The sequence below is a fragment of the Octopus bimaculoides genome, chromosome 4 (assembly GCF_046866305.1).
Source record: "Octopus bimaculoides isolate indiv1 chromosome 4, ASM4686630v1, whole genome shotgun sequence".
Classification (NCBI taxonomy): domain Eukaryota; kingdom Metazoa; phylum Mollusca; class Cephalopoda; order Octopoda; family Octopodidae; genus Octopus; species Octopus bimaculoides.
The window spans coordinates 107,274,308-107,301,667 of NC_142931.1; the positions used below are offsets into that span (position 1 = coordinate 107,274,308).

At 37.2% G+C, this 27,360-nt stretch overlaps 1 protein-coding gene across 6 annotated transcripts in view; it reads left to right on the forward strand.

The window, feature by feature from the left end:
- Nucleotides 1-27,360, forward strand: part of LOC106877704 (uncharacterized) — a 153,671-nt gene that overhangs the window by 2,480 nt on the left and 123,831 nt on the right. For all 6 annotated transcript variants that reach the window (XR_016241641.1, XR_016241639.1, XR_016241638.1 and 3 more), the window contains exon 1: nucleotides 1-920. This exon is cut by the window's left edge. Coding sequence is in view for 2 of the 6 variants with exons in the window: in XM_052967348.2 (XP_052823308.2) it covers nucleotides 857-920 (64 nt within the window). In the remaining 4 variants the exon portion in view is untranslated. The remainder of the gene's footprint in view (nucleotides 921-27,360) is intronic.

Sequence of the window (27,360 nt, forward strand, 5' to 3'; positions counted from 1 at the left end):
AAACCATGAGGACGTCGACTAACATCTACCTACAAGCACTTGCCGTAGCTGATACAATTAAGCTTGTAACGGATTTTCTTTACTTCGTTGTCGTCCTTCTCCTTCGAACTGACAAAAGGCAAGGGATTAAATTGCATGGATGTCTGTATCCTTATGCTCATTACTTGTTCAATATGTCTTTGTGCATATCAGCTTGGCTGACTGTTGGTGTTTCGGTCGAAAGATTTATTTTTATATGTCAACCGTTCAGAGTAAAACGTTTTTGTACTGTTCGGCGCGCTATCAAAGTCAGTACAGTTACATTCATCCTAGGAACTCTTATTTCACTGCCCTACATGCTTCGCTATCGCACTAAATCAGAAATTGTTAACGGAACGGTTCAAGTGTCAGGTATCAGTGTCACAGCACTTTGGAGCGAGAAGCAATTTGCTACCATATTCACTTGGGCACATGCACTCTTAAGGTCTGCCATTCCTCTTGTATTGTTGGTTGGCCTTAATCTTTTAATTTGGAAAGGCTTGAAAAGACCAAGTACAATCAAGAAAAGTGCTCGCTTGAAATATAAAGCTACACTGACTTTAATATATGTAGTTGCTGTTTTCTGTATTTGTGTTACGCCTGATGCTATTCTTAGTACAGTGTTAGGTCTAGGTTATTACGAAGAGAATTATCTTGCTCGCGGAGTACGCGAAATTACGGATTACCTTCTCCAAGTTAATTCTGCCGTCAACTTTGTTATATATTATTTTTCATGTACAGCCTTTCGTAATTCCATCAATTCCATATTGATGTGTTCCTACTTTTATAATCCTGTCAGACAACTATCGATAATGAATGAGGACTCTTAAAAAAAAGTATGAAAAAATCCACATCGCAAATCTTGTACGAAATAATCGTTCATTTGAAGATTTCATCAAAAGGTAATGATTTTAAATTCCTTTTTTTCCTTTTTCCTTCCTTTCCTTCTTTCTTTCTTCATTTCTTGTTTCTTTCTTGTTTCACAGATATATATATATATATATATATATATATATATAGAGAGAGAGAGAGAGAGAGAGAGAGAGAGCGAGAGAGAGAAATAGAGAGAGAGAAACACACACACGCATTAACTTTTACAAGAAAAAGGTTGGTTGTTTCTTTGAAGTTTCAGTTTGCTCGATCCCATCAGGCGAAAACTCGCTGCCACTGTCAAATTTTTCCTTGTAAAAAGTTAAATATGTACCTGACAAATAATTATTGAGTAATTTGTTCAGCTGGATGTTAAATGTTATTTATGTATAACTTGACGTAAAAACAAACATCAATATGTGCATGTGTTTTATACATGTGTGGGTGTGCGCATGTGTATATGTGTATGTGTGCGTACATGTGTGTGTTTGTATGTGTGCGTGTGCGTGTGTATGCACATATGTGTTTTGTATTTATGTCCGTAGAACTGTTGGTGGCTTTGTTGTTTCTTACCTAATAGCAGTTTCCCTTATGAAACTAATGCTACGAATGAAGTACACTACATCTTATATGAACCATAAAACATCATTATTACTGCAGTTAAATTAAATTCTGATTTGTATTAAATAAATTTAATTTTTATTCGGATGTTTTCATATGGGTCTGATGTGTGAGAATAAATAATTCGGGTGTTAGTATTCCGATATATTTTATCTTTTATTTGTCTCTATCATTGGCTGCAGCCAAGCTGGGGCACTTCTTTAAAGGGTTTGGTCGAATAAGTCAGCCCCAGTAATAATTTTTTTAAAGCCTGATACTTATTCTATCGACCGTATTTTCTTTTTTTTTTTGCCGAAGCACTATGTTATGTAGACGTAAACAAACCAACACAATTTGTAAAGCGGTGAGGGGAGAGGAAATATCTATCTATCTAGCTATCTATCGATTTCTCTCTCTCTCTCTCTTTACACACACCCACACACACACATTTGGTATATATCAAACTGCTTACGATACACCTACACCTGTGGAAATATATACTGTAAGTGCTTGTAGGCGTTCATATTTAGGTAAACACCAATATACACACTTATGAATTAATACATATATGTATATGAAATAAGTTTTAAATATATTATATAATATGATATAGTATAATATAATATAACATAACACAATCCTTCGCCTTTTATCTTTTACTTGTTTCAGTCATTGGAGTTCGGTCAGTGCTGGGACACCACCTAGAAGGGTATTGTTGAATAAATTGACCCAATAATCATTATTTTTTTCTCAGCCTGGTACTTATTTCATCGGTCTCTTATTGCCGAGCAGCTAATGTACGAGGACATGAACAAACCACCACCGATTATCAATATATGTGTATGCGTGTGTATGTGTGTGTATGTGTGAGTGTGTATGTGTGTGTGTGTGTGTGTGTATGTGTGCGTGTGTTTGTATGTATATATATATGTATGTGTATATATATATATATATATATGTATATATATGAGTATATATGTATGTATATATATATATATGTATGTATGTGTGTGTATGTGTGTGTGCGTGGGTGTGAGTACGAAGGGGCTTTCTTTAGTTTCTGTCAACCAAATCCACTAACAAGGCTTTGATCGGCCCAGAGCCAACACTTGCCCGAGACTCCATGCAACTGGACTGAACTCGGAGGCATATGGTTGGAAAGTAAACAATCTTATGTATACACACACACACACACACACACACACATTATTAATTTTTGCTCCTATGTCAAATAGACAGGTAGATAAATAGATAGATAATTATATGTGTATGTGTGTGTGTGTGTGCGTGTGTGTGTGTGTGTGTGTGTGTGTGTGTGTGTGTGTATACAATTTTCACGTACATTGACTTGTACCCGGAATATTTCTGTTTTCTTATTGCCTTCTGTCTGTATTTTTGTTATAAGAAAAATACACATTAATCTCGTGTATTTTAGTGTAACAGTAGACACAAACGCTATAACAACAATTATATATATACGCTAAAGCGAATTATATCATGATCCTTTTAACGTTATGTATTACTGGTACTGATCTGACAGAACCCTGAAAACTGAAATGCTATGTTGGTCTTAATAAAATTTGAATCCAGATATTGCATATATAAATCGGATACAACGCACTACTTTAAAACTTTTATTGATTGAATTCTAATATGAACTTAGTTCACCTAATCAGCAAGCTTAGTCGCATAAGCTATAGTTTGTACTCTGTGTGAGTTCCAACGCGTCTGTTTGTATGTGCGATATCAAAAGCATGAGTGAGTGAATACATGTATGTCTGTATAAATGTATATTTCTATCCTAGATATATAGCTAGCACAGGTTGCTTCTCAACCACATGGTTGCGGGTTCAGTTCCACTGTATATCACCTTGGATATCTTTTATTAAATCCACGGTTCGACAAACGCCTTGTGAGTGGATTTGGTAGACAGAAATTGAAAGAAGCCTGTCATATATACACATATATATACAATTATATTTACTAATACAATTATTACATTGTCAATTGAATTTTGTTGCGTACAATAATACAAAAGTGCTTAAATTGTATCAACGCAGCTGCTCAAACTGTGGTCCATCACAATTTACACAGCTTTGAAGTCTACTCCCTACTCTTCGACAAACATTTTTGCCCAAGTCTCTTTGTTTATTAATTTCTTGAAATGCATCACTTATGTAATTTTTCAAATCATTAATATTTCTTGGTTTTCAATTAAAAACTTTGTCCTTTAGTACTCCTCCAAAGAAGAAATCCATTGGGGTCAAGTCAGGTGAACGTGCTGGCCAATCAATTGGACCTCTTCAGCCAATCCATTTCTCAGGAAATGTTTCATCAAGGTATTCACGACTGCTCTTGAATAATGTGGAGGGGCCCCATCTTGTTGGAAATAAAGGTCATGTGAATTAAGCTATTGTTTTAACTGTGGAACAACTTGATTCATAAGAATATAGAGATACTTATCACCTGTGACCGTTCCATAAAAAAAATATGAGTCCTAAAACACCAGAACTTGAAATACCACCCCAAACAGTGACACCAGGCTGGTTTATTGGTTGTTCAAATGTTAAATGCATGTTCTGACAATGCATGTTCTCAATGTCTGTTAATATGAACGGATAATTTGAAAGAAGCTTCATCGGTCCACACAATTTTATCTAAAATTATTGGATTTTCTTTAATATCATTCAGCATTATCTCACTAAATTGCAGCCACCTATCTGGGTCATCCTGTAATAAGCCATGAATTAGCCGTAGACGATAAGCTTTCAACCAAATAGTTTTCAGGATTCGAATAATAGAGGATCGTGAAATGCTCAATTCCAAAGAGGCTCTCCTGGACTGTGAACAAATGCTTCGGCGACAAGTTGCTTATGATCCTTTGTGCAGACTGCTTTGGGTCGACCAGTTTTTGGAGCATTAAATATTGAGCCAGTGGCATCGAATTTGTCTCGAATGTGGAAAATGGTTTGTCTCCTTGGGGTTTGAGTACCAAATGTTTCAACCCGTTTTGATCTGACGATTTCAGTATTTTGAGATTTCCAATACTCTTTTAACACCCATTTTCTTTCATTGGTATTTAAATTATTTGCCTTTAAGTGTTCTCTGAATTACCTGAAAAGAAAACGGATTAATTTAGATATATTTAGTTATAAAATTTAAAATAATATTGCACAAATGCCATAGTTATAACCGACACACAAACCTATTCTACTTACTACCCATCTACTTTTGGACCACCCTGCATATATATGTGTGTGTGTGTATGTGTGTGTGTGCGTGTGTATGTATAAAATAATAGAGATGGTTAGACGCAATACAAAACCAAAAAAGAAAAAATCCAATTGTCACAAATAGAGACTGAGGGTGTTTAAAAGCACCTATATTGCTAGAAACAGGAGTCAAGATCCTTATAACCGCAAACGTAACACAAGTCTATGTACTGACAGAGAAATATATGCGTGCGTGTTTGTCCACCACCATAAGCGGTGTTGGTTTGATTACGCTCTCGTAAATTAGCAGTTCGCCAAAGAAGGTCCGATGGAATAAGTATGAGGCTTTAAAATGTAATTACTGGGAGCTATCTGTTTGACTAAACCCTTGAAGGCAATACTTCAGCATAACTATAGTCTAATGACTGCAAAAGTAAAAAAAATAGAGCATGTATTCATACATGTATGTATACATATATCTTTCCCTCTATGTATACCAGTATATGTATGCAGATACTGGATTTATTTAAGGGTAGTTGAGATGGCTCAGGTGATAAGGGATCACACTGTATATACTCTTTATATTTCATATCACGTTTTTAAGTTTACATATTTGTGAGGCAGAATCCAAATTTAACCGACTTTAATTCATTTAGGGAGGATAAAATGTAATTCATTTTAATTAATTAAATACAAGGAAAATAAATTAATACCCAGATAAAGCCAGTACAATATTTAACACACACACACACACGCATACACACAAACACATACACACACACTTTGCTATGACGGATGTACTTTTCTGATTTGCGGACATGTTGTTCTTGAGTATATATATATATATATATATATATATATATATATATATATATATGTATGTATGTATATATATACATACACACACACACACACACACACACACACACACACACACACACACACACATATATATATATATATATATATATGTATGTATATATATACATACACTCATATTGTGTATGAACAAGGTGATGAAATATGAAAAATAAAACCTATCTTTACAACGACGTGCAAATATAAGTAATTTTTTGTATATGTATGAATATGTATACATATCTATCTTATCTATCTATCTATCTATCTATCTATCTATCTATCTTTTTATCTATCTACACACGCTCGCAGACGCGCACGCATACACACACACACACTCGTATATGCATATATACAGTAATTTATTTGAAATATCTTGGTACATCATTACCAGAGGAAACTTTTCTTGATAAATTTCCCCCAGCTTGGTGGCTCACCTTGCTTATAGACAGATAAATCCTCCGGTAGATTGCTTACTGAATATTCCATTCTACTTTACCATCCCACTTCCATATAGATTTTGTCTCATCCTCAGTCACCTTACGTAAATTCTTCCCAACTCCAACTACCTTTTGCAAGAGTTTACTTTTTCTTCCTTATCGTCCTGTCTTCTACTCAGAGATAACGAACCAACTTCTCTCTTTCCCGAAAAAGTACGTTGTCTAAATTGTTGCAATACTCTTCTCGTAATAATATATTAACTACAGGGATTTTATTTATACAACAAAGTATTGCATTTTGCTTTCCTTTCTTATTTCTGTTTTCCTTTTTTTTTTTTGCAAAACTAAGCAATTACCATTGAATTCAATTACTTTGAATGCTGTTTCTACCTGTCGGAATATGTGCACGAATATGTGTATGCGTGTGTTTGTGTGTAGGGGGTGCATGTATGTATGGCACACACACACATACATGCATGCGTGTGCGTCTGTATTTGTCTGTATGTATATATGTGTATATATGCATATATGCATATATATATACATATGTGCGTGCGTGTATATATATATTTATATACACATATATATATGCATGTCCATATGTAATACTTCTAAATACATTCTACACGCGCGCACACACACACACGCACACATATATATGGTGAATGTATTTAGAAGTATTACATATGAACATGCATATATATATATATGTATGTGCATATATATATATATATATATATATATATATATATATATATATCCACACACAAATGCATGCATACGCATATATATATATATATATATATATATATATATATATATATATATATATATATATATATACATATATATATATATATATATAATTTCCATGCTCGCAGATTGGGACAATGCGTTTATAAGTTATTGAGAGATCATGGAATGGACCGCAGTATATCACTGGCATTACTAAAAGCAAGCGAGGAAACAAAATGTAAATGGTCTTTTCTTCTAATGAGCTTTCCTGATATGCAAATATATAATACTATAAAGCTGCAGATATTTGAAAGAAGAGTGTGAGAGAGGGATGAAACAGAGCAGCTGATTGAATAGATGCTTAATTAGTACTGAGCAGGGTACTTAATGTATGGATTTTGAAATGTGATAAAACGGATCACTGCTGTTGATGGGGATTGACCCCACAGTTAAACGGACGTCATTTATTAAGAAAATGTATATCATACTACCATTCTTGCTCGCAAACTATCAACATAAGCAAGACAGTAGTAGTAATAGTAGTAGCAGTAGTAGTAGTAGTAGTAGTAGTAGTAGTAGTAGTAGTAGTAGTAGTAGTAGTAGTAGTAGTAGTTGTAGTAGTAATAGTAATATCACTGTTATATGATTTTATTGAAAATCGCTAAAACATGTCCATACACAATACACAGATTCCAGTAAAATATAGGGCAAAATACAATAGATTTTCTTTTCTATTTTGTGCTTAAATAATATCCTGTCTTGTGACGAAGCAAGAATTCTTTACAGCAATTTTGCTTTCTTTTATTTCCCTTTTTCATTTTAGTTTTGTTCTCTTTAGAAACAACTCGATCTAGATAAACGTCAACGTATAGAAGACATGTTTTATATTTCAATATCTGAATCAGATGGACAACTAGTCTAAGAAGACATATTTTTTTTTATTTGTTTCATTAAACATTTTGAATGAGTGAAGAATTGAAAATAATGCAATCCAAGATTTTGGAATCGCTGACGATCATATGGCAATGATATTGTAGATACTTATTAGGAAGTGGGCAAGTTATACAGGGAGTAGAAGGAAAACCGATCATAATTTGCCCGGCCATTCGTGTGGTGCTAGTAAAGTTAGACAGAAAGGTAATAGTGTTTTCATATACCTAGTATTTTATCGCTATCGTGGTTTCAATTATCATTGAGATTTGGAGTGATGCATATCTGCTTTTGCTATTGAAACTCTTATCAACAATAAAATATAGGAGGTGTTTGCCTTCATGAAACAAGACAGTTAATTCTCGAATGACCCAGTGCACCTAGATGTTATAGGTAATTGAAGAGAAGAGTATAGCTAGTAGGAGAAAATAAAAGTTGATAAGGTTTCTATGTAACCTACACTGTCTTATCTCTAAGTAATGGATAACTCTAGTAACTGATACGATCAAGTAATTGATCAAATCCTCTATAATGACATAACAGAGAGAGAAAGTCGAGATTAAATAATAATCATGCTCTCATGGCTTCTGATCTTAATTGATTGGAAGTGTTATCATGTACATCGTTTTGTCTTGGTATAAAAGATGGGCTACAGCAAATATTCTGCTTAATACCACAGATTTGCTTGTCAGTTGTTTGACCGTAACCAGTTGAGCATGTCTCTTGGTGGCTGACGATATGTGCATCTCTGATCACGAGCAGAAGTAGTGTGGGGAGGCATCATAGCCATGTGTTGAGAGGAATTCTTTAGGGTTTGAATAATTCAACTTTGGAAACATGGGTGTTTTGCTCAACATCCTTAAACAAACCTTACTTTGGGACCTTTTGGGTCCCACTTGCGAGGTCATGCGCTGTTTATCTTGATATGAGATCACCATGTCGCGCTCATATGGTTGTGATGCATGTGCCTGGTGTACCCTTATCGCCCCAGTGTCACTTTGATGACATGCACTGCTCTCTCACTCAATAATAATAATAATAAAAATGATGATGATGATGATGATAATGATGATCACGATGATGATGATGATAATAATAATAATAATAATGCCCTGATGCAGTACCATGTAGTAGCTCTCATAGCTTTTGATCTTAACTAATTGGAAGTGTTATCATGTACATTGTTTTACTCCAGTGTCACTTTCATGGCATGCACTACTCTCTCACTCAATAATAATAATGATAAAGAACTAGAAAAGATTGAAAAACTACAGACTACTAAAAGACGAAACTGCAAAAGTGTAGACTATGAGGAGAGTGTCTGTCATTCGAGTAGTTGTAGGGACACTCGGAGTACTAACAACCAAGTTCAAGAAATATGTCAGAGAAAGCAGAATTGACATGAGAGCAGAGCAAACCTAAAAAACTGTTCTGCTAAGGACAGTTAGGATTTTGAAATTGGTACTGGGATGTTGAATGGCTCCCACGATAATTTACAACCAAGCATAAAAGCTTATAATGCGCGGAAAGAGACCCTCTGAAACCTCTGACAGCGGGCTGCTGTCCACTCTCACAGAATCTGCCAGATCAAACAAGGTCGAGCATTCTGAGAAGTAAAACAACAACAACAACAACAACAACAACAACAAATACCCTGATGCGATGCCAAGTACTGGATCTCATGGCTTCTGATGTTAACTGATTGAAAGTGTTATCGTTTACATTGTTTTGTGCTGATGTAAAAGATGGGCTACAGCAAATATTCTGCTCAATATTAGATTTGCCTGTCAGCAGTTTGACCTTAAGCAATTGAGCATATCCCTTCGTGGCTGACGATACGTGCATCTTGGATCACAAGCAGAAGTATTGGCAGATGGTGAGGGGGGCATCATAACCATACGTTGAGAAGAATTCTTTGGGGTTAGAATAATTTACCTTTGGAAACATCGGTGTTTCGTTCAACATCCTTAAAAACCCTTTTTCAGAGTCCCTTTGAGTGAGATGGGCTACTCAACATGAAGAAAACATTAACTGGGCCTCATCTTCAAAATTGTCTGTTGTTTATCATGATATGAGATCACCATGTCGCTCAAATATGGTTGTGATGCATGTACCTTGTGTATCCTTATCAGACGGGTAGTCATGGTGGGTATTTTGGGCTTCGCATATTTTACCCATGTTACTTTGATGGAATGCACTGGTCTCTCATTCAATAATAATAATAATAATAACAATAATAATAATAATAATAATGATGATGATGATGATGATGATGATGATGATGATGATGATGATGATGATGATGATATTGAACGACTCTTGGATGGTAGTAAAGTATTACGAAACGCGGAAGACACTGTTGGTACTGCGATACTGGCTCTGAAAAATTATGTTGCTCAGAGTAAAAAAAATACTTTCGGCAACCAAAGATACCACAAAAGTGACTGAAACAATAGGAAAGAAATCATACTTTATGACCAATTCATGCAACAAACTGAGAATGTTGGAAATGAAGCCCACTGACTTTGGTTGGCGAAGTTCCGAATGATGGTACCCTATGACTATCAGCTTCAGTGTCCTGTTAGTGTTGCTCTTGTCTCTGCTGTTTCTTTGCTGGCAGCACTGAAGACAAGAGGCCAATTTATTTAATTCCGCTTTAGCTATTCTCGGAGCTACAATCGTTGGTACTTAAGAATCAATGATAGAAGCAACAATGGCATTTTACCTCTAAGGTATGCTGTTCTTCGTACTGAGGTTTCTGCTGTTTTCTCCCTCTCGTGTTGTCGACATAAAGCCCTGAAGAGACCTTTAATACCATACGTGCAGCAATTCAGTCTTCTTTCCTGTACAGTCCCTCTGATTCACCCCTTATTTATTCCAACAACGATGTATAATTCCAGAAGAGTTTGTTGTCATCAGGAAGGGGCAGCTTCTGGATGTCCCATGAACAGTACTGCAAGACTATGAACAGGCGTATGAATCACCAGCTCCGCTTATCCCATCACCTTTCATATGTCCTGATCTATGAACCGTGTATCCTTTTCCAAATTGATCAAGGTTCCCTTCAGTTCTCCTTTAGAGGGTGTATCAAATCCTCCCAATTTCTAAATAACAAGGATAAAAGAATAATTTGCTTGAATTATGTTTAATTTAGCTTTTTTTCATTATTCCCTGAATTATTAGTGTGTTTTCTTAAATTTTTAACTCGTCCCATCGTACTCGTCTCAATTTCTAACTCGTTCCTCGAGACTTGATAAGAACATACCACTTTAGTTGACATGAAATGAAAAGCTGGTACATTAATAACACACATTGGTGGTTATTTTATCGACCCCGAAAGAATGTAAGGCAAAAATCGACTCTGGTGAAATTTGAACTCAGAACTTAAAACCGGAAGAGACGCCGTTAAGCATTCTGCCTTGCGTGCTTACGATTCTGCCAGCTCGCTGCACTGATGATGATGATGATGATGATGATGATGATGATGATGATGATGATGATGATGATGATGACGACGACGACGATGATGATGATGATGATGATGATGACGAGGACGATGACGATGATGATGATGACGATGATGATGGTGATGGTGATGAAGATGATGATGGCGATGACGACAACAACAACAACAACAACAGCAAAGATCATTTTTGCATGCTTTTGTTTTCCCTGTCTATTATTTTTATAAGCTTCTTAATTTGTTCTAATAATGACCCGTTCATCCATTGTTCTTGAGTTAAATAACAGCATTGATAATAACTATCATAAAGTGCGGTGATAGATCAGAATCGGAAGAGTCATTCCAAAAAGTATGCCTTGTGGTATTTAGTAGCGTCTCTTTACATTCTGAAACATGATGTCTTTCTTAGAAATCATTGTTATTATTAATGGTTCTGATGGGTTATATTCGGAATGCTACCGAACCGAATACTTTACAATGTTTAATTATGTCTCCACACATTCTTAGCTCAAATAGCGACGAAGTTTTATATGTCAATGATCGGAATTTTACTCTGCTGCTCTCACGTTAGATTTATTACCTTTGAGCATTAATAAATTCCAGAATAGCTTGCAACAAATTCCAAGGAAATTGGAAATGTAATGTGTAACATGAAGAACGTCTTACTTCTATAGCTTTGTGATGCTCCGTACTCGACCTCTGTAACATCACAATCAATTATGAACAGGAATTAAAGCGGAGGAGATGACACAGAGAGAGAGAGAGAGAGAGAGAGAGAGAGAGAGAGAGAGAGAGAGAGAGAGAGAGTAGTACATAGTGCTTGGCTAATTTCTCTGCGTTTAAATGTGACAGTGTCAGCATTTACTTTATATTGTTTTTGCTAAATTAATTACCTGGCACATGCAGCCACTGAATGTCAGATTTATTCCTTTATAAAGTTTTAAAGCAGCAATTCATTGTTTAAATCTTCACACCTCTATTCAATACTACTACTAAATGGCTAAAAAAATATTCTTATTGTAACGTGATAATACGATTTCAGAACCAATGTACAGCAGTAATAAAGCATGACAATTACGATTTCTTACGTAGGTACTAAGCTAGAAATTTCATGGAAAAGTAACAGTCAATCATGTCAACCGCAGTATTTGACTGATGCTTTATTTTATCGATCTCGAAGGGATAAAACGTACAATTGACTCCTTGGCCGGTTGAACCTAAGAACGTAAGGAGCAGAAATACTGCAAGTCATTTTTCGATCCTCTAATCATTATACCAATCTATTGAACTCATAATAATAATAATAATAATAATAATAATAATAATAATAATAATAATAATCCTTTTTACTACAGGCACAAGGCCTGAAATTTGGGGCGGAAGGGACTGGTCGATTACACCGACCGCAGTTTTTCACTGGTACTTAATGTATCGACCTCGAAAGGATGAAAGGCAGAATCGACCTCGATGGAATTTGAACTCAGAACGTAGAGACGGGCGAAATACGGCTAAGCATTTCGTCCAGCGTGCTAACAATTCTGCCAGCTTCTCGCCTTAATAATAATAATAATAATAATAATAATAATAATAATAATAATAATAATAATAATAATAATAATAATAATAATAATAATCTTTTCTTTTAGAGACACAAGGGCTGAAATTTGGGAGAGGGGTTAATTGATTACACTGGCCCCGGTTCTTAACTGGTACTTATTTCATTGATCCCACACTTTCCTTCTGACTTTGGGATATACCAAAAAGGAACGTCTCTGTTCTCATATCTTGTTGATGTTGCAGTTGCTGTTACTGCTTTTGTTGTTGCAGTGATGGTGTAATTAGTAGTGGGGCACTTTTCCTTTTCTTGAAATTGTGGGAGAAGAATGTCTTGAAGTGGTCTCTGGCCTCACACACATGGCATCTACATTTTTTACCTTCAGCAACCACATGCGGCTTCCTCCCATTTTTCACAGAGATCATATCTATTGACATTTTCAGATCCTTCGATTTTATATTCTTTCATTCTTTTACATGTTTTAGAGATTTGCCTGCGGTTATGCTGGAACACCGTCTTATGGGTTTTAGTCGAAGGAATCGACCCTAGGACTTATTCTTTGTAAGCCTAGTACTTATTCTATCTATCTCCTTCGCCGAACCGCTACGTTTCGGGCACGTAAACACACCAGCACCGGTTGTCAAGCGATGGTGGTGGAACAAAGAGAGAGACACAATGACAGATACACATAAATACATATACATACATACATGCATACACACACACACACATATATATATTCACGACGGGCTTCTTTCAGTTTCCGTCTACCAAATTCACTCACAAGAGACTGAATCCGGAACCATCTGATTTGGAAGCAAGCAAGCTTCTTACCACACAGCCATGCCAGGAGAAGAATCTCCAATTTTTTTCCAGAAAAAATCTCCCGTTCTGTTGATTATTTTCTGCTGTTTTTTTTTTGTTGCCTTTGTCGCTGCCCTCATCAACCAACTAAGAAACACTTCGTAGTTGAGAGAATGAAGGAATGAGGGCGGAGTCTTTAGCTGTAAGAAAGTTGGTTGAAGGAAGGGTTTTCTCCTTCAGGGTTTCGATGGTGGACGTGTATGTTGATGCCACATCTTGAATATTGATTTTTTTCTTTTTACACTGACCAAGCGTTTTCTTGGTGGCAAAAGGTACTCATTAAGGGGCAAAAACAACCACAGAACACCAGTTAAAAGATTCCTGATACCTTCAATAGCAAAAAAACGACAAAATTATACACAACCAATTATACTAAACAGGTAAAATAGTGATTCTAGGGGAGACTTACACAGCGTGATCAAAAACTATTCCCAACTATTCCGCTGCGAATAATAATAATAATAATGATAATAACAACAACAACAACAATAATAATGATAATAATAATAATAATAATAATAATAATAATGATAATGATAATGATGATGATGGTGATGATGATGATAATAATAATAATAACAATAATAATAATAATAATAATAATAATAATAATAATTTGTTTATTAGCCAAGGAGAGCTTACACGAAGGAAATCATTAAGGATGGCACAGGACGATACAATGGGGGTCTTAACATAGTCATATAACAAAGATGTGTGGGTCATATAACAAATAAAACAAATTCAAACAAAGTAAATACCCCAATAAGGAGGGGACTTCTAAGCGTCATACATAGAGAAAGCCCACAAAATCCACGGTCATTCTGACTGCCAGGCCGGGTGCCCTCTCCCAGTCTTCTCTCTCCTGTCGACAGACAGACACTCAGAATAGGTCCATTCACTCGAGCAATGCTCACCTCTCTTATCCACCTTTCAGCAAAATACCTGTAAGGCAACACTTCCCTCTACACCCTGAATTTCCTCTTCAAGTGAAACCTGAAAAAGTGTATCAGGGTTTTGCCGAAAAGAAAAATGCTCGTCTTCAGTCCTTTCAGACGTGTCCACCATACGAGCTCTTTCGACATGGCCACCAGGTAAAAAAAACAAAAAAACTCCTTACCCTTCCCGGCTAAAGGAAGGCGGCGGGGCTATTTTCACGATGGACTCAGTTGATAGTCGCACCCATCCGACACATGAAGGTATGTTTTCGACATAAACCTGCTAGATAGCAATGTTTGAACAGGCCTGGCTGATGGCATTTCCATATCTGTAGAGTTTATCTCGAATTGGCAATGATCCCCGATAGCACTGCCAGGTCAGGGATTTCTGGACATTATCCATGGGCTTTGGACTGAAAGCTCTCCGGAAAAGATTGGCTAGCTGATTATCGTCGACGCCCAGAGTCTCCCCCAAGGACGTCGTCGCTTTTACCCTCCACTAACCCTCTATAGAACGACAAGGTGGAGTTTCCACCCATCGTACTGCCCGACTGGTTGAGCGCTGTGAGAGCTTGGACACATTCCAGTCTCCAGACGCTACCTTTCGGTCTTCGCTTGACCCAGGACTGCAGATCCACCAAGGAGACGAGCTGGAGAAATGAATGTTTAACAACGGCGACCACATCTGTTCACTGTCGAGAAAGAGTTGGAGATCTTGTAGCCTCAGTGCATGTCTGTGCATCATCAGCCACCGGCATGCCCATTCCTCCACGCAGCGGATTTTGGCAGTAAAGGAACCACCTGGTTAGTGGAACCTTCCCCTTTCACAAAAACCGAAAGACTAGCGTTCCAGTGCAGTCATACATGTACTAGGACAAGGCACTATAGTTAGGTGGTAGTAGATGACGGACATAATGTACGCGTTCGCCAGCTCTACCCGAGTTTTCAGGGATAGCTTCCTCTCAATCCATTCCTGGGTGAGAGAGGCTACCCTGCTCGTTACCTTATCCCGGTTTTTGTCCAACAGAAGATCTAAACCGCACCAGACCCCGAGTAACTTAACCGGCCCATCCGTCCAGCGCCCGACGCCCGATGCCCGACGATGCTATTGGATAGCATGGACCTGCCTCTCCAGGTGCCGAGCTGCAGGCTCACCAACTTCTGGTTAATTTTTGCCCGTTTTCACCATTTATTCCTTGAGAGCTATGCTGATCATCTCAATGTGACTGGTGCTCGACACCACTACGTTGACGCTGTCAGCATATGCTGATACAGATCTCCCACATCCAAATTCGCGCATTACGCCCTTCAGTGCCTCCAATTTGTGTAGTAATGGTTCAAGAGTCAATATATACAAAAGAGACGAGATGATGCATCCTTAGTGGACCGAACGTATGATGCTGAACGGTTCCAAAAGGTAACATTTCATCCTAACCACTGAGAAGATGTCACTGTACATTGCAGCGACTCAGCCTCTGAAAACGTGCGAGGCCGGCTGCCTTGAGGACTTCTACCAATTAAAGATGATCGACTCTATTGAAAGCTTCAGATTGATTTAAGTTGATCAGGGCCCCACCTGTGCTAGGTCCTTTAGCCACTCTCTCTACGATGTATCGTATGAGGTGGAGATTGTCGTGGATGGATCTGTTTGGGATGGCGCATGTCTGCACCTCCTCCCAAATCCACCGACGACAAGTGCCAACCTCTTTGCCAACGCCTTGACCAAAACTTTAAACTCTGCATTTAGCAGAGTTATGAGCCTAAAATTATCGATACAGTCCCCTTGTTCGCGTCCTTTCTCAGCAGCACCACGGCTCCACGGCTCACAGAACTGGGAAATTCTTTCGTTCTTCTACCAGTTGCAGTAGACATCTGCCAAGAGGTCGCCGAACAAGTCTGTAAACGTAAAGCTCGTAGGGCAGACCATCAACATCAAGCGATTTGTCCCTTGTGCATTCATTCATCTTCTCCAGTATTTCAGTAGCTGTTATCGCCTTTCGCAACACCCCACCTCTATTGTCGAAAGCCTTGGCAGTCCGTCGAGGGAGGCACTAAAGTCCGTCTCATGATCCGGCCCACCAATGTCTCTGAACATTTGAGCGAAGCGTCGCTGAAAAACCGCACACATTTGCTTGGGATTGAGTAACACGGGCCCGTCGTCGACTGCTGAAGACTAGATTGTGGCTTTGTTTTTACGGCGCGGCTCTTCGGGCACATCGAAAGGTTTTCATCCCCTCGTGTCTAATAGCAAGCGCCCTAGCTCAGACAATGCAGCCTTCTTTCTTTGCGTTGACGAATTGGTCGAGAGCCAATCTCGCCGCAATCACGTCAGTTGCGCTGCCTTTCGAAAAAACCGCTTCTAGCTTTCTAACCAGCTCACTCACTAATCTAGCTCACTCACTAATCTAGCTTTGTGAGGCCTTTACACCCTTCTCCCCAGCTGTGAGACTCACACAGTCCCAGTGTGAGTCTAAGATATCGTTCCAATCTTCAACTAATATTAAAGAGCGAGACGTTCTTAGAAAGGTCGTAAGGCGCCTGAAGAAATTAGGCCGTCATTACGGGGCATGGTCGGCCATTAGCCTAAAAGCATAGCCTTCATTGTTGCTCCCGTCCAGCACCACAAACTTACTTTACAGGTCCAGGAAGATAATCTGTATCACGAGATCCGCCTCCATATCTCAGACTACTTGGAGATGCGTACACTTCGTAGATGCCGAAGTGGATGCGAAGGCTCCTGTCCCAAAAAGTCTGGTCTTGCTGATAGCCACCACATCTATGTTCAGTAACCTGACGTCGTTAAATAGGCGGTCCTGATCTCAAGACGACTCCAGGCCACTTACATTCATAATGCCTGTTCTAAGTGAGGCCATGTTAACTGAAGAGTGAGAAAAGGGGAACAAAACCACTCACCTTAGGTTTTTGGAGGAACGGCTGTTGCTCCATCCTTGTGTCCAGTTGTGGGTTCTTTCACGAGAATATCTGTATTATTATTATTATCATCACGAGATACTACTACTACTACTACTACTACTACTACTACTACTACTACTACTACTACTACTACTACTGCTGCTGCTGCTGCTGCTCCTGCTACTACTACTACTACTACTACTACTACTACTACTACTACTACTACTACTACTACTACTACTAATAATAATAATAATTCTCTATGTGTGTATTTGAGTTTAGAGGAGACGGAGAAAAATTGGAGAGAGGGGGAGCTTCGTTGGGAAACCCCTGGGTGTTGTGCGTGTCCATTATTATTTTATGTTGTTGAAGGCGATGGTGGTGCATCAGCTGATGGTGTTATTGGTGTTGTTGGTGTTGCAGGTGTTGCTGGTGTTGCTGGTGTTGATGCTTTTCCATCATTTGCTGGTTTTGTTGTTCCTGTTGTTGATGTTGCCTCTCAGAAGGCGAATGTGGTCTGGAATCTTGTGGATGGTGTTTGGTTGTGGACAGCTGACTCTTTCCATCATACCCATCAACAAAAATTGTGAGATTTCATCAACTAATAATAATAGCAATAATAATTTCTTGCATTGGCATAGTTCCGGTGGCCCTCGGTTGTCATTAGGACTTGCAAATCCATTCTATTAACTATTGACCACTCTTCTCCTTTCGTTAGCCCTATTTTAAATCTTCTTCATAATGCGATATAAAAGTGACAACTACCCACGGATCTTTATTGTTTCCGATGTCTCTTATCATTACTCTTGCATTTCTTTAACCCATGTATTGCGACACAAAAGTATAGTATGAAAAATGTCAGACAATTTCAATCTATATTTTGGCTGTCTTCAGTTGTGAAGGTACACCAGGCAGTGCCATTACTTTTGCCTTTTTCATCTCAGAAATATTCTTCCTATATATCTTGAAGAAACTGCTGAACTACTTGACGTGAGGGAAGCGATTGAGTCTACTTTCGTTTTTTGGTAAGCAGAAGTATGTAACTTTCTCTGCTTTCTCCTGAATTCGATCCAATGGGAAAGAAATGCTGTTCACATTTACAAAACTCTTTCAACTAATTCTTTTCCTGGTAACTGTGAATAGATCTAGAAACTCCATTTGTTCAGTTTGCATTAAGGGAAAGTTTACTTTCACGCAACTACTGTATGAACAAACTATAATATTTGACTGCGTTATAATTACTACTGCAGTTATTGTTGTTACTATCATTGCTATGCTTGAAGCTATTTCTTTGAATATGTAAAATGATTATTTTCTATTTAATGTTCACTAAATTTTATTTTCTCCTTTTGTATATTCAATTGTGTGTTTTGCTTTTGTGTTTTTCTTTTTTTGCTATTGCCGTGATCGGTCGTGTAACATAAGTATGTTTGGTAGCCATTTTCAGATGTGAGAATATAATGTGTGTAAATAAAATGATAAAAGTTTGTAAAACAAACATGGTTTTTCTTTTGTTATCTACCCTCTGGTATTGATAACAGACTCTCCTTGGGTAATTATAATTCTGTTTTGCAAATACTCCAAAGAAAGCGCTATTTGGTACTGCTTGAATAAATCATATTTCTAGGTGAGGGAAAAAAAATCATAAAACAAATAGTAATAATAATAATAATAATAATAATAATAATAATAATAATAATAATAATAATAATAATAATAAGTACTTAATATGAAAAGAGGGGAAGAAAGTAGCCTGCAGAGGATTGCGGTTACCATCAGGAGAGACCATAGGTGAACCCGACGGTAGTGAGTATAGATAGTTAGGGACTTTGGAGCTGGATGACATTCTACACAAAGAAAGGAAAGTCAAGGGTGAAGATGGTGTTGAAATCCAACCTGAATGCCAAAAATGTGTTTACTGCAATGAATATCTGGGCAGTTGCAGTGGTCAAATATAGTGCGTCCATCCTCAAATGGACTAAGGAGGAAATATCAACACTGGATAGAAGGATGAGAAAGTTGATGACGCTGCATGGGACGCTACACCCTAAAGCAAACGTAAACAGACTATATGAAAAGAAAGAATGGTGACAGAGGACTAATTAACATAGATCATTGTATAAGGAGTGAAAAGAGAGCGTTTGTCGAGTATTTGATAAATAGTGATGAAGACCTGCTGCAATATACCGCAAAAGATATGGGTGTAAATGCAGATAAAATGATGGGCAAGGAGGGGGTTTAACCAAAGAGCTGAGGAAAAGAGAAAAGAAGACCTTGAAATGCGAATGCATGGACAGTTTGAAAGGAATACACAAGACATTAAGGATAATACAGTATCGTGGGCATGGCTTAAGCGAGGTGATTTGAAGTGTACCACCGAAAGCCTGATTATTGCTGCACAAGACCAGGCTCTCGCTACCAATTCAGTGAAGTATAATATCTATAAAACTTCTGACACTCAAAAATGCAGACTCTGTGGAAAGAGTGTGGAAAATGTGACCCACTTGGTAAATGTATGTGAGAGCCTTGCATAAAAGGAATACAAGCGCCGCCACGATGAAGTGCGTGTATATCTTCATTGGCTCTTATGCGGTAAATACCAATATGAAGTAACAGAGAACTGGTATGAGCATGTACCAAGCAAAGTTATGCAGGAGGATGGAAAAATAACAATACACTGGGACTATGATTTTCAGACGGATCGTGTAATCGAACACCGTTGGCCGGATATTGCCATATTGAATAAGAGAGATAAATACTGTCAGATCATTGATGAAGCCATACCAAATGACATGAATGTTGAGAAAAGAGGTTGAAAAAATCACCAAGTACTCCGAATTGAAAGTGGAAATGGCAAGAGGGTGATGTAAAAGTGGAATGCGAGAGGGTAATAACATACATAACATACAGAAAATTACACTACTGGGCACTGCACACATTCTACGCAAAACACTTTCAATACAGTAACCATAAGAGCATCACAGCAAACCAAAGCACATACCCAAGGCACAAAGAGCTATGCTCGGTAGTGAAGTGAAAGCACGCTATAAAAATAAAACTACTGAATAATAATAATAATAATAATAATAATAATAATAATAATAATAATAATAATAATAATAATAATAATAATAATAATAATAATAATAATAATAATAATAATAATAATAATAATAATAATAATAATAATAATAATAATAATAATAATAATAATAATAATAATAATAATAATAATAATAATAATAATAATAATAAGTGCCCTGATGCAGTACCAAGCAATGCCCCTCATGGTTTCTGACATTAACTGATTGGAAATGTTATGTACATTATTTTGTCTTGATATAAAAGATGGGCTACAGCTAATATTCTGCTCAATACCACAGATTTGCTTTCAGCTGCTTGACCTTAACCAGTTGAGCAAGTCACTTAGTAGCTGACAATATGTGCTTCTCTGACCACGAGCAGAAGTAGTGGGGAAGCATCATAGCCATGTGTTGAGAGGAATTCTGTGAGGTTTGGATAATTCACCTGGATAATTTTATTGGAAACATGGGTATTTTGCTCATCATCCTTAAACAACAATCTTAAACAACCCTTTTGACGGGTTGCGCTACTCGACTTGAAGAAAATTCTAACTGTGCCTCACTTGCAAGGTCATGCGCTGTTTATCTTGATATGAGATCAATATGACGCCCACGTATGGTTGTGATGCATATGCCTGGTGTACCCTTATCACACGGGTAGTCATGATGGGTATACTGAGCTTTGTATATTTTACCCCAGTGTCACTTTGATGGCATGCACAGCTCTCACACTCAATAATAATAATAATAATAATAATAATAATAATAATAATAATAATAATGATAATAATAATGATGATGATGATGATGGTGGTGGTGGTGGTGGTGATAATCCGGTAACAACAGGATCAATGTGAAATAAGAAGAGAAAATAAACAACTATGACTGAAAATGATTGGTGCAAGTTTGAAGGTAGAATGCCTACAAAAGTCATCATTGCTTGGAACTGCAACAATTCTTAGCAGGGTTCTTGAAGCATGACTAGTAAACAAGTGTCACCTTAGTCTGCTGGCTGTAGACGGCGGACACTTTCCCTCATACCCAGCAAACTAAGCTGTGAATTTTTATCACATAATAATAATAATAATAATAATAATAATAATAATAATAATAATAATAATAATAATAATAATTTTTCTACTATAGGCGCAAGGTCTGGAATTTTATCAGGTGGTGGCTAGTCTGTTACACTGATCCTAGTACTCGATTTGTACCTATTTTAACGATCCGAAAGGATGAAAGGCAACATTCACCTCGGCGGAATTTTAACTCGCAACGTAAAAAAACAGAAGAAATGTTGCTAAGCATTTCGTCCGACGCGCTCACATTTCTGCCAGCTCGCCGTTGGCATCTAATAGTTGATATCAATAACAGAAAACACAATTTTTCGTTCTTTTGTTTCAGGTTTACTTAGGATATTTACTTCAACAATTAGAAAACTAAAGATTTGTTCACGATGACGATTCTCAACATTTCTAGGGAACTAGACATAAATGGATTGACATAAATTTTCGAGGCATATTAATTAGACTAATATAAATGTTCTACACTTGATTAATAAGATTAACATAAATGTTCTAGACATGATTAATCAGATTAAAATAAATTCCCCAAGATAACTGCAGCTTTAAAGCTGAAACATTTTAAAGAGATTTTAAAAAACACAAATTAAAGAGGTTAACATAAATGTTCTCGATAGATTAATTAGATTAACGTGAATATCTTCTATATAATAAAATACATTAGCATGACTTTTCTAGACACAAATACAGTACAGTAATTTACTAGAGATAGTATATTGTGTAAATGATGTATATATTTAAAAGAAAACGCTTTAAGCAATGAAGGTGAATTACCAATAAAAAGTCACAAAGACGAGATATTGCATTAGCCTACATAGAATGTTGTTAAAGCTTCTATCACATTTCAAGAAATCTCAGATTATTTTTCTCTCTTCTATTTGATAAGAAGAAGCTTTCCTGAAATACAAAAGCAACATTAAACATCCTATGTAAAATAATACTATATCTGGTCTTAGTCTTTATTGGCATCACTATCCATAATTTACCTAAATTCTCACTTGCATTTCTTAAAGGTCTTCTTAAAAATATTTCTACCAAAACTAGCATTAACTTTCTAGTCATTATTAAAAAGATCAAAATTTTGGTATACATAATTAAGGCAGTATTTAGTTAAAATAGTCATCTACGTATCATACGTAACGTATGCATACTGTCAATGGCCCATTTACTGCAGTATTTCTTATGGGATAATATTTATAATGGACTAGTTGTGTTAAAAATACAATATATATATATATATATATATATATATATATATATCAGGGAAAGGCGAAAATTCGTCTCCTTAGCAGTTAGCGTGAGTGCCAAAGGTATTTCGGCTTTATTTGGGTGTTTTCAATGACTCGTACTCAGGCACAATCAGACACATATAGGACACTCACACACTCGCACTCAGGCACAATCAGACACATATAGGACACTCACACACTCGCACTCAGGCACACTCGCAATCAGGCACAAAAAGGGAATAATACATTCACTAATTTTGCGAATAGCCTTCCGACTGATTAAAATATTGAGGCAGAATTTAATTGAAATAGATACCTATGGGACGTATTATCATCTCTCATATTTATTGTGCTTTTAACACAATAAGTCCATAGCTGATATTATCGTATGACAAATTTGCAGTAACTGCCCTATTGATAATGTGTATATATTGATAATCTCGAAAAATGATAAAGTAGTTGAAACTTTTTGATTCAGAGGATACATGATGTAATAACACAGCACTGGGGCATGACGAGGCAAGACTGTTATTGTGGTTGCTTTAACACCAGACCAGATATGAATGAGTACACTTATGACCAAAGGAACTTCAACGCACTTTCAAACATAGTGTATTTAGAACTACATTATTCAATGAGTATTTTCTGCTTTAAAACTGTTGTCATGGATTTGTAGGGATGTTTGCCTTCTATTTCTAGGCGGTCTAGTGACTATGTAGAGTGTCCTTCGCTGAGTGGTATTAGGTGAGACGTAAACCTGAGGTCGACACACAGAGGAAACTGCACTAATATTAAATAATAATACAAACGGACGTTTATTACAAATGTAGACTAGAGATGTGTACGAAGGGGTTACAGAAATATTTTCTACCAACATAAACACTGGCCATAATGATTTCTGATTTGGGTGAAAGATCAACAATGCTAAGGGAAGTGAATTAGTCTATACCATCGCTCCAGTACTTGACTAGTACTTTATTTTATCGACTGCAGAAGGATGAAAGGGAAAGTTGACCTCAGCGGGATTTCAACTCAGAAAATAAAGAGATGGAATATCTTTAATTCAGCGCTTTGACTGCCAGGTCAGGGATTTCAGTACGTTATTCATGGGTCCCGGCCCAAAAGTCCCATGAAACAGACCAGCCAATTGATTCACGTCGGCGCTCAGAGTCTCCCCGAGAACGTCGCACTTGCCTGCCACTGATCCTCTTTAGAATGCCAAAGTGGAACTTCTACCGACCGTATTGCCGACTGACAGAGAACTGTGATCTCCTGACGACATTCTAGGTACCAGGGACCCTGCTTCGGTCTACGCTTGATCTAGATTGATTCTGCAACACAGACAAAAGGACAAAATCTGGAAGAGCGAAACCGACAAACGGTTTTCATAAGTTCTTGTCTGTGCCCATGGTCGTGTAATTGATGATGCCTTGGGAGTGTTGTTTGATTGGATTGCTAGGTGTTTTCATTTATTGAGGTTGGTAGTGTTTGTAGAGTTGGAGGTGTTTGTAATTGTTTTGGTGAAGAGTATGTAAGATGGTTTCTTGGTTTCTGTGTCTCCTCTTCTTACCTCTTCGTTTTCAGTCCTTTACCGCACTTTTCATTTGGTAATTTTTTTCTCCTTTTTCCTTACACCAGAATCCATTCTGGTGGTTTTCTCAAACTGTTTTCCTCGGTAGACGAGTTTTTACAGTCGGAGAACTCTGTAGCAGGGGGAGAGGTGTGTCTGCACAGTCACGCATTTCAAAGCTGGCAATCCGATCGACTGGTGTGGGTAAGGCTTCTCTCAGTTGCTATGATGTAGGTGATGTTATTATTTTTCTTGGGTGTAGTACTGATACTTGCTGCTAATGTTGTTGAACGGATATCTCCAGCTGCACCTTCTGTTGATGCCGTTGTTGTTTTGGATGCTGCTGCTCTTGGCGCTGATGCTGAGAGTGTTGTTGTTGTTGGTGAGGCTGCTGTTGCTTTTGATGTTGTTGTTGTGTTAGGGACATCTGCAGCTGCGGGAACTTGCGTTTCTTAAGCCTTTAAGTGGTTTGTCTCGTCAAAAATGTTGGATCTCAGCTTTCTACCCTCAACTGCTACGAATAGCTGTGTTATATTAAGGAGATTGATCAGATCAGAGATGATTTCGATGATCGGCCTGTATCAATAATTTCATTCCCGTGCCTGACCAATTTTCATTCTCCATTTTGTGCACTTGGAGAATTATTGCTTTATTCTCTATGTCGCATAATACGGCTGCCACTGGTAGAGATATACACTTCTGGTAGTACCTCTACTACTTTTATTTTAATCACTCGCCGACCGAGATATATCGGAATTAGACACAATCCTTTTCTTTTGAAGGTTGTTGCACTTTGTTTTTCTTTTTCTTTCTTCAGTTAGGAATCTCACCTCAACCGTGCTACAATGTCTCCCATGGGCGGCATAATTTTTTTATCCCCCAGACTAGTCTGAGGCAATTTTCAATCTAGACATGCGTCGCTTGCTCCAGTTTCCTGGTTTTTGTTGAAATACATTTGTAAATAATGGTTTCTTTCGAGTAGTTTCCTGCGTTTCCTCTGGTGTGTTTAGAAATATTATTCTGCCGTTCTTTGTTAAGTGTGCTTTGGCGTCACTCAACGTTTTCTTCTGACAGGTCAATTTCCTCCAGTCGACGGCACTTGAGTGACATAATTCCTATTTTGTTTACAAATAGGAACAGCCACTGCTTGTTTTGTACTGATATTTATGTTGGTAGTGGCAGTGGTAGTGGAGGTGTTGCTGTTGGGGCGGTGGTGTAGGTCGAACTTGTGTAGCTTTTAATTTCATTCTGCTCGTCATTGCTAATACTGTTATTCCTATTGTTATTGTTGTTGTTTGTGATTTGTCCCTCTTCTATATCAAATACTTGTGGGAAAATAATGACGTAATGGCTGCTCCAACAGCTATCACTTCCCTCGAATTGGGACGCCACATTGTTACTTTTCAGTTTTACAATATTTAAAATCTTAAAATTCCTCCTTAAAGAGTGAACTGGCTTATTTAGTAAGTAGTGCAACAAAAATTCGAGCACCAAATAAAACAAGAAAACCTACCAGCCACGAACAAGGGTCTTTTCTTTCCAAACACTAATAATAATAATATAAACGTTGCAGCAGACGAAATACCGCTAAGCATTTCGCCCGGCATGTAACGATTCTGCCAGCTCGCAGCCTTAATAATAATAATAATAATAATAATAATAATAAGTGATGAAAATGGTGCAGACCCAAAGTGCCGATAGTGCAACGACGGGATTGAAACAGTGGACCACCTAATCTTTGGGTGTAAGGTTTTAACACCTTTAGATTACAAATCAAAACATGATGGAGTTGGCCAATATCTATCCTGAGACTGTAACTGAGGGAGAAATTGCAACGATTCATTGGGACTTTCCAGTATGTACAGACCGGACCATCAAAGCAAATAAACCAGATATTGTTGTGAAAGACCAAAACAATAAAGTCTGTTTATTGATTAGCATTAGCATTCCTGTGACTATAATATCTCGGCAAAAGAATTTGATAAGCTCAGAAAATATAAAGATTTGCAAATCGACATCGAAAAGATGTGGCATCTCAAGACAGTTACAATACCAGTGATTGTAGGAGCACTTGGAATGATCAAAAAAGGAACTGAAAGTTATTTAAGAATGATTCCTGGCTTATCATCCATACAGGAAGTGCAAAAGAATGTCTTAACTGGTACGTCACACATACTGAGAAGAGCATTGTCGCCGTGAATTTTCTTTCCCTTTTATTTTCTTTGTTTATCTTTTTATTCTTCATTTTTTCCGTTTTCTCTCTGCCCCCCCCCCTTTTTTTCTTTATCATATGACATTGTAAATGAACAATCTGGTGTGTTTATTTTAATGGCTTACTACTGTATACAGTGTGTTTCTCTGCCTTAGATGTCAGGAAGAGACTCAACAAGAAATGGAAACAGAATAATAATAATAATAATAATAATAATAATAATAATAATAATAATAATAATAATAATAATAATAATAATAATAATAATAATAAAGAAATGGCATGGAGAAAAAATTTACGGTCAGTTTTGCAAGGGATATGAGCGCAAAGATAAAGGGAGAAAGTCGGTTAAGTGATTTGAAAGTAGAGATAGTAGTAATGTGGCACAAAAAAGCAAGTATTGAGGACAAACTATCTGAAGTGCCGAATGGAAAAAAACGACCGAGAATGATAAATTCAGATTCTGTGGTGAGAGGATGAAACAATGTGGCGCATGGTTAGTGAGTGCCTGAATTTGGCACAACGCGAATACAAAAGGCGACATGACAATGTGGCAAGAATGATCCGTTCGGAACTTTGTAGAAATTATTACCTAGAAAGATAAAAAATGTGGTATGACCAAATTCCGGAAGAAGTAACTGAGAATGAGAATCGCAAAATCCTGTAGTATGCAATGTCTCAGTGTTATCACCAGATTAAACATAGAAAATCTAAGATTCTTGTAGTGAACAATGCTGAAAAGAAAAACATACTTGATAATTGACATAGCATGTCCTGGTGAAAACAGGGTT